Source organism: Bombina bombina, chromosome 6 (genome assembly GCF_027579735.1).
Source record: "Bombina bombina isolate aBomBom1 chromosome 6, aBomBom1.pri, whole genome shotgun sequence".
Classification (NCBI taxonomy): domain Eukaryota; kingdom Metazoa; phylum Chordata; class Amphibia; order Anura; family Bombinatoridae; genus Bombina; species Bombina bombina.
The window spans coordinates 1,063,282,080-1,063,299,538 of NC_069504.1; the positions used below are offsets into that span (position 1 = coordinate 1,063,282,080).

Below are 17,459 nucleotides of genomic sequence, written 5' to 3' on the forward strand. Positions count from 1 at the left end.
CCTCCTGCTGACCAGGAGTTGAATTCCCACTAGTAATTCGAATTAAATTGTGGACTCTACATGCCATAGGAAAGAAATCAGAGGGTTTTTATTTTTACTAGCAGATTTTTTTCCTTAAGTTTAATTAACACCTAAGTGATTATACTCAAGTTTACAGAGATAAACACATCACCTAGTAGCCTATCAGGAAAAGAAAGGTAGTGATAGTAAATACATTATGATAGACATAATTACTGATTTAGAATGCTCTTTTGTGCAAAATGAAGACCCATTTGCTGATTTTATTTATTTTATTACCTGTCCATGCTGGGATCACTATATGCTTTCTCAGTTTCCTCCATGTGTGACAAGTCTTTCCATTCTGTACCGTCAAGGTATTGCCAGCGATATGGAAGGTGATAGTGCATTTCCCCACAATTAACTGCCAAAAATAAAAATAAATCACAAGCAAATAAGTGTAAATGACACAATCTCCATTTAAAATCTAGTAGCTAAATCCTATACTTGCTGCAATTGATTGCAAGACGACAATTACATACCTCCAAACATTTGCAGGACTGGGAGGTGAGAGCTGCGGGTGGGAGGTTGTGGGTGGGCTGCTATAGGAGGGGTGGGGCCACATGAACAGGGCATGTCTTAGGCAGGCTGGATGGAGTTTGGGCATGTTGTGGGGAGAGCTGTGCCGTGACACAGAAGGGAATTGAAGGGCTATGACATAAATGCAAAAAAGTGTTGGAGTAGTTGGAGGATGATGACAAGCCTCAAAGGGAGAAACATAGCTGTAAACAGGTTCATTTTGTAACAATTTTGTAAGAATGATATTCTGCAAATCAACTAAAAGTTGTTTTTTTTTCCTGTGTCGTGATTATCAAGTTCTGAAGATGATTATACATTTTTGTGCTTCTTTGACTTTTTATGTAGCAAAAAAATCGGTTTACAATTAAACACCTGGGAACTCCAGTGCCAAAAAACATATGTTAATTCTAGAGTTAAAAAAAAAAGATAGAGAAATGTAATTCCCCCACTCGACAAAAATGTATTGTTGTTTATTATTAGTAATAAAAATAATTTATTTGATGGAGGTGCTTAAATTTGTGATTTACCATGTCTTAAATTTGTAAATAGAACAAAGAGAAACTGGTTTTATTATTATGAAGATGGTTCTGTTATCAACACAATCCATAACAAATAATGTTTATGAATGCCTCAAAAGTACTTTGCATTATTGTGAAGCCAATCTTAGAAGCGCTGCCTTGTAAAATCTCCCACTGATTTTTTTCCAGAGTTTCTTTCACAGAACCAAATAATTATAGGATTTATAAATCTATATACAAAAATACCACTGTCAGGAGCCAGCCATACTTTTAGGAGCCAAAGTTTCAGTAAATAAGAGAGAGAAAAGCGCTAGAACTAAACCCCTATAGCAGTGGTAAAAAAACTCTACCCCCTGTAGGAGGCTGAAACGCATTGCTCTATTTGCTACTCGTATTTTAAATAAAATATTTTATTGAATATATCTCACTTAGTCTAAACTGGGTACTCACATCTAGCTTTCGTTAGCGTTTGAGTTTGCTGTACGGGAAGACTTTGATGTGTTCTTAACCTTTTAACGCTGTTATGACGTTCTATTCCATCCTAACCACACTGGGCTATAGCGCCGTTAGGACTAAATAGAGCGTACTAACCGTTTGGCTTTCCTGAAGCCAACAGTGCTTCCAGGAGGTCTGGAGGGCATGCCTAGCGTCATAGGGACGCCCCCCTGACCCGATCCCATCATTGAAATCTTGTGAACGCGTGCATGAGTGCGGGATTTCAATTTGTTTACATCGGAACGTTGTTAATCCTGTCATCAAAGGGTTAATACCATTGGCATGTGTGTGTCCTATACGCTATTCCTGTGACGTCATCATCTGGCATGATGCGCTGCAACCAGAATTTTTAGTTGGAAAGACGCCATCATTGTATAATTTTACCATATTAGACTGTGTATCAACATTGGTTGTATATTTTTAGTTGTATCATTTCTACTATACTGTGTAACAACATCAGCTGCATATTTGATTTATATGTTATATTGCTTATTTTGTTTTAAATATACCATGCATAGTCATTAAATGTTTTATAAATATATTTTTATTGTGATTTCCCCCCTTTCTTAGCCCTAAGGGGCGCAGTGGTTATTAGTATATCTCAGTTTCTGATATTTGCTTATTTTGCTGGCTCCTAAGTTTTAAACAGATTTGTTGACTCTGATATAGCTAAACCATGTGTCTAAATATAGGTCTAAAAGCTGTGTTTTTACCAGTTTCAGATATATCAATTTGGCTGATAGTAGCAACACTACACATAATTCTCAGTGAACATTACTTACTCCCAAGCTTGCAGTAGTCCCAGACATTGAAAACACAGATCTCCTTAACATCATCTATTTTAGCAAGATCAGATTTCTTGTTGAAAATATAATTTTGGTTTACTGTTTGAAAAATGAACAAAAGCAAATTAGTTATCACACTGACTGGCATTAATAACCTCAGCTATATAAAATCAATAAGGGACTAGTTTTACACAAGATAGGAATTTTATGGATTCAGAATATGTGAGAAGGTTTAGAAAGTGCATGCTACTGTAGGAGTTACAATAGCAGCACACAACTATTAGTAGTGTAAAACTACATATATGATTAAAAAAAAGATTTGCAAATTGATGCAGATAGCTTCTACTATGGTATCAATGCATATAACCACATTACTTATTCTGCTGCTACAGGACATGCAAGTTCTAACAACGGGTTGAATTCCAATCTTTATGATATGCTTTTTTAATATTGAAAAAATACAACTGACCATTTTTTATTTGGTTTTATTAAAGTGATCACAAAGTTCCCGAGTCAAACACAGTTTATTTAACTGCTACAAGTTTCCATCTCCATTTTCCAACAATTAAAAACTTAACAAAATGATAATTGCTGTCAATTAAGAAACACCACAACCAATACACCAAACAAGACAACATCACAAAACTAAAATGGTGGATTTGCACTCTTTTTACGTCACATTCCCAGTGCCTTCACAGCCAATCAGAAGCATTGACAACATGACCAACAAAAATGGGTACCAGAGAGTGCTTTCTTTAATAGTGGCCTAATGGGGTGTTGCAAATGGATAGAGTAGCAATTGTTCATGCTATTTACTGATAGGTATACATCGGTATTGACATCTGTATTGATTTTTCAACTGGCAATATATAGTAGAAATGTTTTATTCATGTTTTTACATTTACATATTGATGATGTATTCAGTATAATTTATTATATGGTGCTAATTATCATCAAAAAGGGCCATCATTGTTGTTGCTATGGGCTGCTCCATCTTGTCAGATCATTGGCTCATATGTGTTAATGATCGATCTGTGGGTGATGAACATTTATCAACCGTCTTTGGCTGTAGAACTTCATGTGTCCATTTTGTGGTTAATATTTTACACCTACCATTTAAATATATTTATCTCTGTGGTCTTAAACAATACATTAATACAATGATATATTATTATTTTAATCAATGTAATATTCATATGTATAGCTACATTTTCAGAATCAACTAAAACATTTTTTTTTATATATATATATATATGCTTTTATTGAATGTGCAAGCAATGACAAGCCAATAGTTGTAAATTCTTGTCGATCCCAACAGATTACAGTGGGAGCAGAAAAAGCCTTCTGCTGCCATACGGCGAGATTACGAGTCTTGCGTTAGCCTTAAAAAGCAGCGTTGAGAGGTCCCAACGCTGCTTTTTAACGCCCGCTGGTATTACGAGTCAGGCAGGTACAGGTGTACCGCTCACTTTTCTTCCGCGACTTGAGCTTACCGCAAATCCCCTTATGTAAATTGCGTATCCTATCTTTTCAATGGGACTTGCATAACGCCGGTATTAAGAGTCTTGGAAGAAGTGAGCGGTAGACCCTCTCCTGTCAAGACTCCTACCGCATTTAAAAGTCTATAGTTAAGAGTTTTATGGGCTAATGCGTAACATAAAACTCTTAACTCAAGTGATAAAAAGTACACTAACACCCATAAACTACCTATTAACCCCTAAACTGAGCCCCCCCCCCCCCACATCGGAAACACTTAAATTAAAAGTTTAACCCCTAATCTGCTGACCGGACATCGCCGCCACTTTAATAAATATATTAACCCCTAAACCGCCGCACTCCCGCCTCGCAGAAGGCTTCATCCAGGCGGATTCTTCTATTGTTCCAATCAGCCAATAGAATGCAAGCTCAATTCTACTGGCTGATTGTATCAGCCAATCGGAATTCAAGGGACGCCATCTTGGATGACGTCATTTAAAGGAACCTTCATTCTTCGCTTGGACTTCATTTGAAGAGGATGCTCCGCGTCGGCTGGATTGAAGATGGACCCACTCCGCTCCGGATGGATGAAGATAGAAGATGCCGCCTGGATGAAGCCTTCTGCCCATCTGGAGGTCCTCTTCTGCCCGGATCGGATGAAGACTTCTGCCCGGCTGGGTGAAGACGGCTCAAGGTAGGGTGATCTTCAAGGGGGTAGTGTTAGGTTTTATTAAGGGGGGATTGGGTGGGTTTTAGAATAGGGTTGGGAGTGTGGGTGGTGGGTTTTAATGTTGGGGGTGTATTGTGTTTTTTTTTTTACAGGTAAAAGAGCTGATTACTTTGGGGCAGTGCCCCGCAAAAAAGCCCTTTTAAGGGCTATTTGTAATTTAGTATAGGGTAGGGAATTTTATTATTTTGGGGGCTTTTTTATTTTATTAGGGGGATTAGATTAGGTGTAATTAGTTTAAAATTCTTGTAATTATTTTTTTATTTTCTGTAATTTAGTGGGGGGGTTTTTGTACTTTAGTTTATTTTATTTAATTGTAGTTAGTTTATGTAATTAATTTATTGATAGTGCAGTGTTAGGTGTAATTATAATTTAGGTTAGGATTTATTTTACAGGTAAAGTTGTACTTATTTTAACTAGGTAGTTATTAAATAGTTAATAATTATTTCATAACTATTCTACCTAGTTAAAATAAATAGAAAGTTGCCTGTAAAATAAAAATAAACCCTAAGATAGATACAAATGTAACTATTAGTTATATTGTAGCTATCTTATGGTTTATTTTATAGGTAAGTATTTAGTCTTAAATAGGATTAATTTATTTAATTGTAGTAATTTTATTTCGTTTTATTTAAATTATATTTAAGTTAGGGGGGTGTTAGACTTAGGTTTAGGGGTTAATAAATTTAATATAGTAGCGGCGACGATGGGGGCGGCAGATTAGGGGTTAATAATATTATGCAGGTGTCGGCGATGTTGGAGGCGGCAGATTAGGGGTTAATAAGTGTAAGATTAGGGGTGTTTAGACTCAGGGTTCATGTTAGGGTGTTAGGTGTAGACATTAAAGGGCCACTGTAAGTAAATATTTTCTATGCCTGTTACTAACTAACTACCCCAAATACGCTTTTTATTAATAGCATTTCATTAACATATCTCTACCGTATATCAGAAATCTTGTCTGCAAATTTAATTGTTTTCCAAACCCACTCCGTGGGTATCCTTTGCTCTGTACCAATCCGTTTACAATACCTAGGTTTCAAAATGGCGCTTTAAACACAAAGTTATTGGTTTAAGTATTTTGAACACACAGTGCTGAAAATAGTGGGCAGGATAACGTGACATCATAGGTGAATAAAAGATATAACTTTTAGAACGTTATGAAACTTTGTTTTGGAGAAAATATAGGTCAGTAGGTTTTAATTAATGTTTATTAACTTTAATATGTTAGTTGTTTAGCTTAAAAATTATAACAGAAAGTAATCCTTTAATTTTATTTCCCCATAGGAATCAATCGGGCTGCGTTAGAAGCTGAACGCTGCTATTTTTGCAGGTGTTAGGTTTTTTTCCTATGGGGAAATCGTGCACGAGCACGTTTAGCCAGCTTACTGCTACCGTAAGCAACGCTGGTATTGAGGTGAGATGTGGACCTAAATTTTGCTCTATGCTCACCTTTTTGCGGCTAATGCCGGGTTTAAAAAACCCTGTAATACCAGCGTTGTCTTAACGGAGAGTTAAAAAAAAAAAAAAAAATTATGCTTACCTGATAAATATCTTTCTCTTGTGGTGTATCCAGTCCACGGGTTCATCCATTACTTGCGTGATATTCTCCTTCCCAACAGGAAGTTGCAAGAGGACACCCACAGCAGAGCTGTCTATATAGCTCCTCCCCTATGCCACTCCCAGTCATTCGACCGAAGACAAGCAAGAAAAAGGAGAAACTATAGGGTGCAGTGGTGACTGTAGTTTAAAAATAAAAAACACCTGCCTTAAAGTGACAGGGCGGGCCGTGGACTGGATACACCACAAGAGAAAGAAATTTATCAGGTAAGCATAAATTTTGTTTTCTCTTGTAAGGTGTATCCAGTCCACTGGTTCATCCATTACTTGTGGGATACCAATACCAAAGCTTTAGGACACGGATGAAGGGAGGGACAAGGCAGGAACTTAAACGGAAAGCACCACTGCCTGCAAGACCTTTCTCCCAAAAATAGCCTCCGAGGAAGCAAAAGTATCAAATTTGTAGAATTTAGAAAAAGTATGAAGCGAAGAACTAGTCGCCGCCTTACAAATCTGTTCATTTTTAAAAGCAAATGTGGAAGCTACCACTCTAGTGGAATGAGCTGTAATTCTTTGAGGAGGCTGCTGGCCAGCAGTCTCATAAGCTAAACGGATTATGCTTCTCAGCCAAAAAGAAAGAGAAGATGCCGAAGCCTTTTGGCCTCTCCTCTGTCCAGAGTAGACAACAAGCAATGCAGATGTTTGACGAAAATCCTTAGTAGCTTGTAAATAAAACTTTAAAGCACGAACAACGTCAAGATTGTGTAATAGACGTTCCTTCTTTGAAGAAGGATTATGACACAGTGAAGGAACAACAATCTCCTGATTGATATTCTTATTAGATACCACCTTAGGAAGAAACCCAGGTTTGGTACGCAAAACTACCTTATCTGCATGGAAGATCAGATAAGGGGAATCACACTGTAAGGCAGATAACTCTGAAACTCTTCGAGCCGAAGAGATAGCTACCAAAAACAGAACTTTCCAAGATAAAAGCTTGATATCTATGGAATGCAGAGGTTCAAACGGAACCCCTTGAAGAACTTTAAGAACTACATTTAAACTCCATGGTGGAGCAACAGGTTTAAACACAGGCTTGATTCTAACTAAAGCCTGAAAAAAACGCCTGAATGTCTGGAACATCTGCCAAACGCTTGTGCAGAAGAATAGACAGAGCAGAAATCTGTCCCTTTAAGGAACTAGCTGACAATCCCTTCTCCAATACTTCTTGGAGAAAGGATAATATCCTAGGAATCCTGACTTTACTCCATGAGTAACCCTTGGATTCACACCAATGAAGATATTTACACCATATCTTATGATAGATTTTCCTGGTGACAGGCTTTCAAGCCTGAATTAAGGTATCAATGACCAACTCGCAAAAACCACATTTTGATAAAATCAAGCGTTCATTCTCCAAGCAGTCAGTCTCAGAGAAATTAGATTTGGATGTTTGAAAGGACCTTGGAGTAGAAGGTCCTGCCTCAGCGGCAGAGTCCATGGTGGAAGGGATGACATGTCCACTAGATCTGCATACCAAGTCCTGCGTGGTCACGCAGGTGCTATCAAAATCACAGAAGCTCTCTCCTGCTTGATCTTGGCAATCAGACGAGGGAGGAGAGGAAATGGTGGGAACACATAAGCCAGGCTGAAGGACCAGGGCACTGCTAGAGCATCTATCAGCACTGCCTGGGGATCCCTTGACCTGGACCCGTAACAAGGAAGCTTGGCGTTCTGACGAGATGCCATCAGATCCATTTCTGGTTTGCCCCATAGTTGAATCAGCTGGGCAAATACCTCCGGATGTAGCTCCCACTCCCCCGGATGAAAAGTCTGCCGACTTAGAAAATCCGCCTCCCAGTTCTCTACTCCTGGGATATGGATAGCTGAGAGATGGCAAGAGTGAACCTCTGCCCATAGAATTATCTTTGAAACCTCCAACATTGCCAGGGGGCTTCTTGTTCCCCCCTGATGGTTGATATAGGCTACAGTCGTGATATTGTAGAGGACAGGCGGCACTCCAGGGTAAAAGTTAAAAAGTCATTCTTTATTCAAAATTTCTCTAAAATAACAACACTCATGTTGCAAACAAAAGGTGGAGAAGGAGGAAACCTTACATGTTTCGTACCCTGCGGCACTTAATCATAGGTATGATCTCCCTCACATGTGAGGACAATTTAAACCCTGATTTACCAATCAGGTGTTGACAGTGTAGTTACTATGTCAACCATACAAATTAAACCCAAGTCCTCACAGTGTGGTATGAGTACACATATATGAAAGACAAAAAAAAAAAAAAAAAAAAAAACATGTATAAAAAGATAGGTTTTTTTTTGTTTTTTTTTTTAAAAAGAAATGCCAGGGGTTTAAAAAGCAACAAACACCCTAGACTAATAAATTTGTACTCATTTTAGCACTCAAAAAAAGCATAATCTCTGATATTGTATTATAGAAAAATATTTGCCTGTTACACATAAAATATTATATATATATTTTCTCAATTCATACTCATATAAATCTTATTGAACATGCACATATATAAATATTTAAAAAATACATCTACACTAACGGCTATTATAGACTAATGAGGACCATCTATGTCAGATTTAATCACTATGCTTCATTTAGATGTCCACCCTAATGTAATGAGGATGCTACAGTTCAAATTATCAATGCTAATGCTGAAAAGGGGAATTTTTTTACCAAAGAAAAGGATGGTAATATTATCATTTGACATTAGATATGATAACGTAATACCAGCTACATGAACACACACATAATATACTAATAGACATAAACATAGATTAATAAATATTAATATAAATCAAAAATACATAAATATCAAATATCAAAAATATATATATAAAAATGTGCTCATGTATACATGTCTACCAGTATATCAAAGTTTTCCTTATCTGACGAATGAGAACAGAGCAGAGTGCATAAGCCGTGAGCTGTGAATCGTACACAGGAGTTTTCTCTATTTAAATGAGAGCTGGGCTGATTGTATAAGCTGAAGTTTTGCAGAGCACGAATAAGAGTACATGCAGGTAAACGCTTATATCACCTGCACAACTTAAAGTATTGTCTCTTGCAGCTTTGCAACGACCAGCGTATTGTGTTACTTTCAACATTGTATTGTGATGAGCACTCTTATGGAATTGTTTGGGGTTCGCTGTTGAATGGTCACACACTGCATAGGTTACTTTGATGAAAGTGGTGAATCTGTATAGACATATGAGTCTTTGGTTTCCATTCAAAGGAGTGGACTTGGATGGAGTGTGCAGACAAAGGATGAGCAGAAACGAGAGTATTTATAATCTTGAGTGATCAATGAAGCTATAAATAAACAAATAAGTTAGTTCGTTTTTCTGTAGCCTGTCTGTTGCACCATAAAGACTTTCAGAAATCATTTAAAGATTAATTAAAAATCCTTTAAAAACTAGTTAACAGTTATATAATCTTAGCAGCCACTACATATTCTTTTTTTTTTTTTTTTTTTAAATAATTTTTTATTGAGACAATGGATAAAAGTAACAGAAAAGGGAGTGAGTCCCAGCACAAGACAAATACAAAAAGAAAAATAACTGTTACAAAACACATATGAAAGGTACATAAGAATTAAGACATTGATGTGCTAATATAGGATTTGTTAAAATATTATCTAGACAATAGAGTTCAATATTTATATAATAATAGGAGTCAAAGATATGAAAGATATCAAGGTTGAGAACAGAGAGATAACATTTGACGTAAATTATAGCACCAACTTTATGACCTTAAATACAGAAAGCGCACAGTGAGATCAAAACATGTGTGACTGGGGCATATAGAAATGAAGTCTCAGTTTTATAATACATGTAACTAGTAGTCCCTACTCTCAAATAAGGGGTATTCTATACGCTGAAAATAGTGAGAGGAAGGGAGCTGGCATTTATCAGGCCTCCTATAGGCCTGCGTATATAGGGGGATGAGGGATGCAGCGGGCAAGAGCCGCTCATAATGGGGGGATAGGGGAGAGGGGAAGGGAAGGGGGGGGCGGAGCCAGATAGTTTGTCTTAAGAATATAAACTACAGGGCGATGTGAAATGGAATGGAGTAGGATCTCAGGGCTTTTGAAAAACTTATATGCTGGACCGTGCTTTCCCAGTAGACACGGCCCAACAGCATCTATAAATGGACCCTATCATCCTCAAACAATATACCCTGCTTACTAATAGAGAATAGGACTGCTCTCTGTGTATAAAAAAGAAATAAGCTATCTAGCTGGAGTAAAGATTGTGGGGGATAAGAGCATCCTCAGTTTATCCAGCAAACTGAAGGCCCAAAGGAAAAGAGATAACTTCACAATATTTAGGAAATATGGGCTATCTATAGAGAGCTAACTATGAACTTGAACATTGCTAGTGGATACTTGCAGCTTTCAGTTATAGACAGAGAGACAAGCATGTAACAAGGTGTGTCCATAGCCAGCTAAAAAGAGAGCCTTGTCCCTATGCACTTCACAAATCTGGACATCCACCATTACAATAACAGTATCATATATATATGTGAGGCTTACTAGGAAAACACAAATAATAAAGGGCTGATCCTTATCAACGTGTACAATGGAGGGTCCAACATACCATAGAAAATGCTTTACAAAGTTTACTCTGAGATATAACATACATCTATAACTGAAACCTTTATCCAACCTCAATATCAAAGAGATAAGCTGTATACTGATAGTGCTTGAAGCATATGTTCACAAAAAATGGAGTAACTAGGTAGGGGCCAAAGGCCACTCTGCTGATTCATTCAGGGAGACCCAAATATTACAAACATAACCTACAAAGGAGTATATACTTGTCACGATAGTAGCAATTTACTTAGGTGCTCAGAACTGATCTAAAGAGTAACTAAACAGGGAAGATGCAAGCTTGACTAAACATTGCGTAGCAAACTTGCCCACTAGTTAAGGTAGAGCATGATAGAAAATATACATTGCCATATAACATTTAATAAAATAGTAGACTGTTTAGGGACGATGAGATACATTTGACCATATAATAAACACCTTACATAAGTAGTACACATCATAACCTGCAAGGAGGTAAGGCAATTTATAGAATCCCTTTAGCATTAATATATAATAGAGCTAAATAGGTTATCTTCTGGGCCTGTATTATAAGAGTGTGATGCAATGGTGTCTGTGCATTTATAAGCACCAGCGAGTATATGAAAGACATAGTATCAAACATTGCAATAAACATGTTGTAGATTCAGACATAACCTGGGGAGAAATATATCATTTCTGCTATAGGAGTGTGTTGTGACCAAAGTGTATTAGTGGAATGAAGAATAGAGTTATACATTTGTTCAGAGACTAGCTAGATTGTCAAGCACTCAGACAGATAGAATCTATAGTATGTAAATGAACCCAGCGCTGTAAGAGGAGTGGGCAGTTAGGAACATACCTATATAGACCATGACTGTATGGTGGTATCATCTCTGTCTGACAGGAGATATAGTGGAGCTCTCTTTACTCTTATTACACTTATCCTATCCTAGTACACTGGTTAGACAATAAACTTTATCAATTATAGCTCCAATGGTCAGCATATCAGTGGCAGATATATATTACCTTAACATCTATTTTTTTTTATCTCAGCAAGTGCACATTTAACAGATATAATAAAGATATATGCGGTAAGACTTAGCTGCGCAGGAATATGTACAGAATATGAACCGCACCTACTTATAAGAGAGATTTGTGCTGTTGTAAAATAGCGAGGATAGAGATGTGCACTTGAGTGAGCATAAACCTTAATTAAGTAGTCTGGATTAGAAAATAAAACATGACTCACCTCTAGCGGTGGGAAATAGTTATTGCATCCTATACCCAGAAATATGATTTGAAAACCAAATTCTGCATTTTAGCTTGTTTTAAAATATATAGTTCAGACAATATAGTTCTATATGACCTAGTACAATCAGCATGGTGGTACATACAAACAAAATATGGTAGACATGAATGTGAGCCACTGACTTAAAGTAGAGTAAAACTGTGAAAGTAAACTTCTTGTGTTCACGCTTAGCACACACATAAAAGTAACCCTATTTTTCTATTGATAAATGGTCACACTGGGAATGAAAGATCAACAATGAAGGGTTAATTTGCATACACAAGTCCATAGATCACTAAGAGGGTTTTTGAGAAGGGTATTCAGTGTACAAGTTCAACAATAAAATAATATGCAAACACTTAAAGATAAGATCGTTCAAGAGAGATCCACTTTTCACTAATAAACCAGATTTGCCTATTTTAATATTGAAACATATATGTTCCTAACAGGAATTAGAATGAACAGTAAGTGGAGCATCAACTTGTTAAACAGGTCGCAGCTAAATAACTCCCTAATAGGTGTTGCTGACCCTTCACACCAAACATGGGATAAAAGTAAAGTCTCAGAGCCCTCGCTCTTCAAATAGAATCAGTTGAAGGGAAATAGATAAGATCGGTCTCACCTTAGACCTCTTTATGATATAATCTGTCCCATTACCCCATATCAACCGTTCTGTGTCTCTGTGAGCTGCTAATGGATAATCATTACTTTGTCCTGTGTCAAGCCGGGAAAGAAAATAAGTACACTACCAGACAGTTTTTATCCGACCCCAAGTCTGTCTGCTGTTGGTGTAAGATTTGACAGATTCGGCAGAGCGGAATCTGCGATGAGCGATCGCTTCGGATTCCATACGCCAGACTGAAATGGCATGTCCACTGCCCAGTCTCCTCTCTCTCTTGTAGCGCATGACTGGAATGGTGTATGCGGAGTCTTCGTTGCTCGCCCGTAGCAGTTGTCTGAATCCTCAAGGTTTTTATGTACTGCAGGCATAAGGGCCTCTTGGGGTTGCAGGTAGGGAGATCGAGGGAGCTGGAGTTGTTTCCCTGCAGAAGTCGGAGCGACTCTTGTGCAGTCTGGCGAGGTAGTCATGCAGCTCAGCGGGTCATCTATGTACAGTTGCGTCAGACCATAGCGCATTGCCCTTGATATGGTAGTATTTGAGACCTGTCTGGTCTCACCTTCCTGTGCGTGTTTGTGAATGAGCGGAGTTATGGGTGGTGGGTCTGCTACTAGGCATACCTCGCCAGGGTCTTGTCGGGTTATGTGAGAGGCGCCATCTTGATCGCGCAGATCAGCAATAAGAGCTTTCAAGTCCCCAAACTGTCTGTCAGCCTTGTTGCACAAGCTTTTCAACAGCAAGCCAAGGTGTACAGATAACTCCTCCATCTTCCGAGTATTATAAGGAAACTATTAGCAGGGTAGATGATGGAGGCAAGCTAGTGTATCAGATGGGTCTCTGGTACCTTTCATAAGTAGAAATATTCTCCGTCACGGCCTAAAACTGGCTAGCGGGCCTCTGTGTCGTTTCTAACGCAGATATGTAGTATCCGAGATCTAGGTTTAATACTCCCCACTCTGGTATATGTTTAGAACAGGACGTGATAAGAATTATGTTTGTAGAATGCCATATTTTGATATTTTAATAAATAGGCTTCAGGAGCTCTGTGATCGCCACTACATATTCTTATACAACTTCAAAGTAAAGAAGAAAAAAAGAAAGAAAAAAGAAAAAAAGCAAGGAAGGGAAAAACAAATAAAGAAAAAAAGAAAAGAAGAAATAAAAATAATAAATGCCATATATTACTGTCCAGATCTTTTTCCAGTTTTTGGGTTACAGAACTGTGTATTAAGAGTTTCAAGGGTATAGGTAGTTACACACACTCAGCAAACATGGAGGAGGAGGCAATTAGCCTCAACAAATCTATCTTTGATATTGATAGTAGAAAAGGTTTTTTTGAAAAGATTTTTTCATCTACCGGCAAGAGTGCTGCTGATATGGACATTGTTGGTTTATTCAATAATCTTGAAAGAGTATTATTAATGGATCTACGTTTGATGTGGGATGTTGTTGCATTCAACCATTACATAGATTCCAAAAAAATACAGAGAGGCCTAAGGATCAGGAAATTTCCCTCATATGACTTGGAGGATGAGGAACTTACCCAGGAGTGGAAAGATGCTCTAACAGCATGCTCCCTGACGCTTATGGACATCTTGGTGAGAAGCAAAAATGCCAAAAGGGACTCATTAAAAAGTCGGATAAATGAATTAAAGACAGAACTGAGAAACCATAAAGATGATGGGGAATATTCCACTTTGAAGTCCAATATGAAAAAGAAGATCAGGAGATCTGATGATAACTTGGCATCACTAAAAGGCAGCAAATACAATAGGGACACTGAAGATTATGTAAAAAATAAAGTATATGACTGGTCCCGTTTTGGAACACGACAGAGGAGGTTCCAAAGGAATTCCCAGAAAAGACAAGGAGGTGAAGCTGCCACTGATGAAAAATCTGACCAAGATGGAATAGTTGTACATCAAAAGAACAAAGGTCATCGCCAAAAGAATAAAAACAAGAATAAAAACAATAAAAGCAATAAAACAAGTACACCAAAAGCAGAACCCAAGTCGATTCTGAAAAACAAGTCTGATAAAAAAGTGATCTTTTCTTAAACTGAACCCGAGACCTCAGACCAGGATTCACAGCTCTCGGATGAGAGCTCTTCTTCTTCTCTCTCTCCCCACCCCTCTTTATCGTTGCAGGGTTCCACTAATGAGGGTTCAGATTAAAGTGAACCAGCAGCATGCCCCAAGATGAAGAACAAGGATATCCCTTTAGGCGGAGGAAGAGGACACGAAGGGCGGGAAGAAGAAGAGGGAAGAAGGTCCTCAAAACGGAAAGCGAAGAAAAACTAACTTTGACAGTTATGAATTTATCAGACTTTACCCTTACAGCAGACCATGTTCAAGTCTTTGGGTTTTGCCCCAACTCACAATTTCTCAGTATTCAACACACTACTGGACATCAACAAATTAGTGAGAAAAACAGAATTTATGCTTACCTGATAAATTACTTTCTCCAACGGTGTGTCCGGTCCACGGCGTCATCCTTACTTGTGGGATATTCTCTTCCCCAACAGGAAATGGCAAAGAGTCCCAGCAAAGCTGGTCACATGATCCCTCCTAGGCTCCGCCCACCCCAGTCATTCGACCGACGGACAGGAGGAAATATATATAGGAGAAACCATATGGTACTGTGGTGACTGTAGTTAGAGAAAATAATTCATCAGACCTGATTAAAAAACCAGGGCGGGCCGTGGACCGGACACACCGTTGGAGAAAGTAATTTATCAGGTAAGCATAAATTCTGTTTTCTCCAACATTGGTGTGTCCGGTCCACGGCGTCATCCTTACTTGTGGGAACCAATACCAAAGCTTTAGGACACGGATGAAGGGAGGGAGCAAATCAGGTCACCTAAACGGAAGGCACCACAGCTTGCAAAACCTTTCTCCCAAAAATAGCCTCCGAAGAAGCAAAAGTATTAAATTTGTAAAATTTGGCAAAAGTGTGTAGTGAAGACCAAGTCGCTGCCTTACATATCTGGTCAACAGAAGCCTCGTTCTTGAAGGCCCATGTGGAAGCCACAGCCCTAGTGGAGTGAGCTGTGATTCTTTCAGGAGGCTGCCGTCCGGCAGTCTCATAAGCCAATCGGATAATGCTTTTAAGCCAAAAGGAAAGAGAGGTAGAAGTCGCTTTTAGACCTCTCCTTTTACCAGAATAAACAACAAACAAGGAAGATGTTTGTCTGAAATCTTTAGTAGCCTCTAAATAGAACTTTAGAGCACGGACAACGTCCAAATTGTGTAACAAACGTTCCTTCTTTGAAACTGGATTCGGACACAAAGAAGGTACAACTATCTCCTGGTTAATATTTTTGTTAGAAACAACTTTAGGAAGAAAACCAGGCTTAGTACGCAAAACCACCTTATCTGCATGGAACACCAGATAAGGAGGAGAACACTGCAGAGCAGATAACTCTGAAACTCTTCTAGCAGAAGAAATTGCAACCAAAAACAAAACTTTCCAAGAGAGTAACTTAATATCTATGGAATGTAAGGGTTCAAACGGAACTAGATTTAGACTCCAGGGAGGAGTCAAAGGTCTGTAAACAGGCTTGATCCTAACCAGAGCCTGAACAAAAGCTTGAACATCTGGCACAGCTGCCAGTCTTTTGTGTAGTAAGACCGATAAAGCAGAGATCTGTCCCTTTAGAGAACTTGCAGATAATCCTTTCTCCAAACCTTCTTGAAGAAAGGAGAGAATCTTAGGAATTTTTATCTTATTCCATGGGAATCCTTTGGATTCACACCAACAGATATATTTTTTCCATATTTTATGGTAAATTTTTCTAGTTACAGGTTTTCTGGCCTGAACCAGAGTATCTATCACCGAATCTGAAAACCCACGCTTTCATAGAATCAAGCGTTCAATCTCCAAGCCGTCAGTTGGAGGGAGACCAGATTTGGGTGTTCGAATGGACCTTGAACAAGAAGGTCCTGTCTCAAAGGTAGCTTCCATGGTGGAGCCGATGACATATTCACCAGGTCTGCATACCAAGTCCTGCGTGGCCACGCAGGAGCTATCAAGATCACCGAGGCCCTCTCCTGATTGATCCTGGCTATCAGCCTGGGAATGAGAGGAAACGGTGGGAATACGTAAGCTAGGTTGAAAGTCCAAGGTGCTACTAGTGCATCTACTAGAGTCGCCTTGGGATCCCTGGATCTGGACCCGTAGCAAGGAACCTTGAAGTTCTGACGAGACGCCATCAGATCCATGTCTGGAATGCCCCATAATTGAGTTATTTGGGCAAAGATTTCCGGATGGAGTTCCCACTCCCCCGGATGAAATGTCTGACGACTCAGAAAATCCGCTTCCCAATTTTCCACTCCTGGGATGTGGATCGCAGACAAGTGGCAGGAGTGATCCTCCGCCCATTGAATTATTTTGGTCACTTCTTTCATCGCCAGGGAACTCTTTGTTCCCCCTTGATGATTGATATAAGCAACAGTCGTCATGTTGTCTGATTGGAACCTTATGAATTTGGCCTTTGCTAGTTGAGGCCAAGCTCTGAGAGCATTGAATATCGCTCTCAGTTCCAGAATGTTTATCGGGAGAAGAGACTCCTCCCGAGACCATAGACCCTGAGCTTTCAGGGATTCCCAGACCGCACCCCAGCCCACTAAACTGGCGTCGGTCGTGACAATGACCCACTCTGGCCTGCGGAAGCTCATTCCCTGAGACAGATGGTCCAGGGTCAGCCACCAACGGAGTGAATCTCTGGTCTTTTGATCTACTTGAATCATTGGAGACAAGTCTGAATAATCCCCATTCCACTGTTTGAGCATGCACAGTTGTAATGGTCTTAGATGAATTTGT

General features: G+C 38.9%; 1 protein-coding gene across 2 annotated transcripts in view; it reads right to left on the bottom strand.

Annotated features, from left to right (window-relative positions):
• LOC128664166 (protein mono-ADP-ribosyltransferase PARP12) overlaps window positions 1-17,459 on the bottom strand; it is a 380,066-nt gene that overhangs the window by 208,455 nt on the left and 154,152 nt on the right. For both annotated transcript variants that reach the window (XM_053718923.1, XM_053718922.1), the window contains exons 6-7: window positions 2,372-2,473; window positions 298-421 (exon numbers count right to left, since the gene is read on the bottom strand). In XM_053718923.1, the coding sequence (XP_053574898.1) occupies window positions 298-421; window positions 2,372-2,473 (226 nt within the window). The remainder of the gene's footprint in view (window positions 1-297; window positions 422-2,371; window positions 2,474-17,459) is intronic.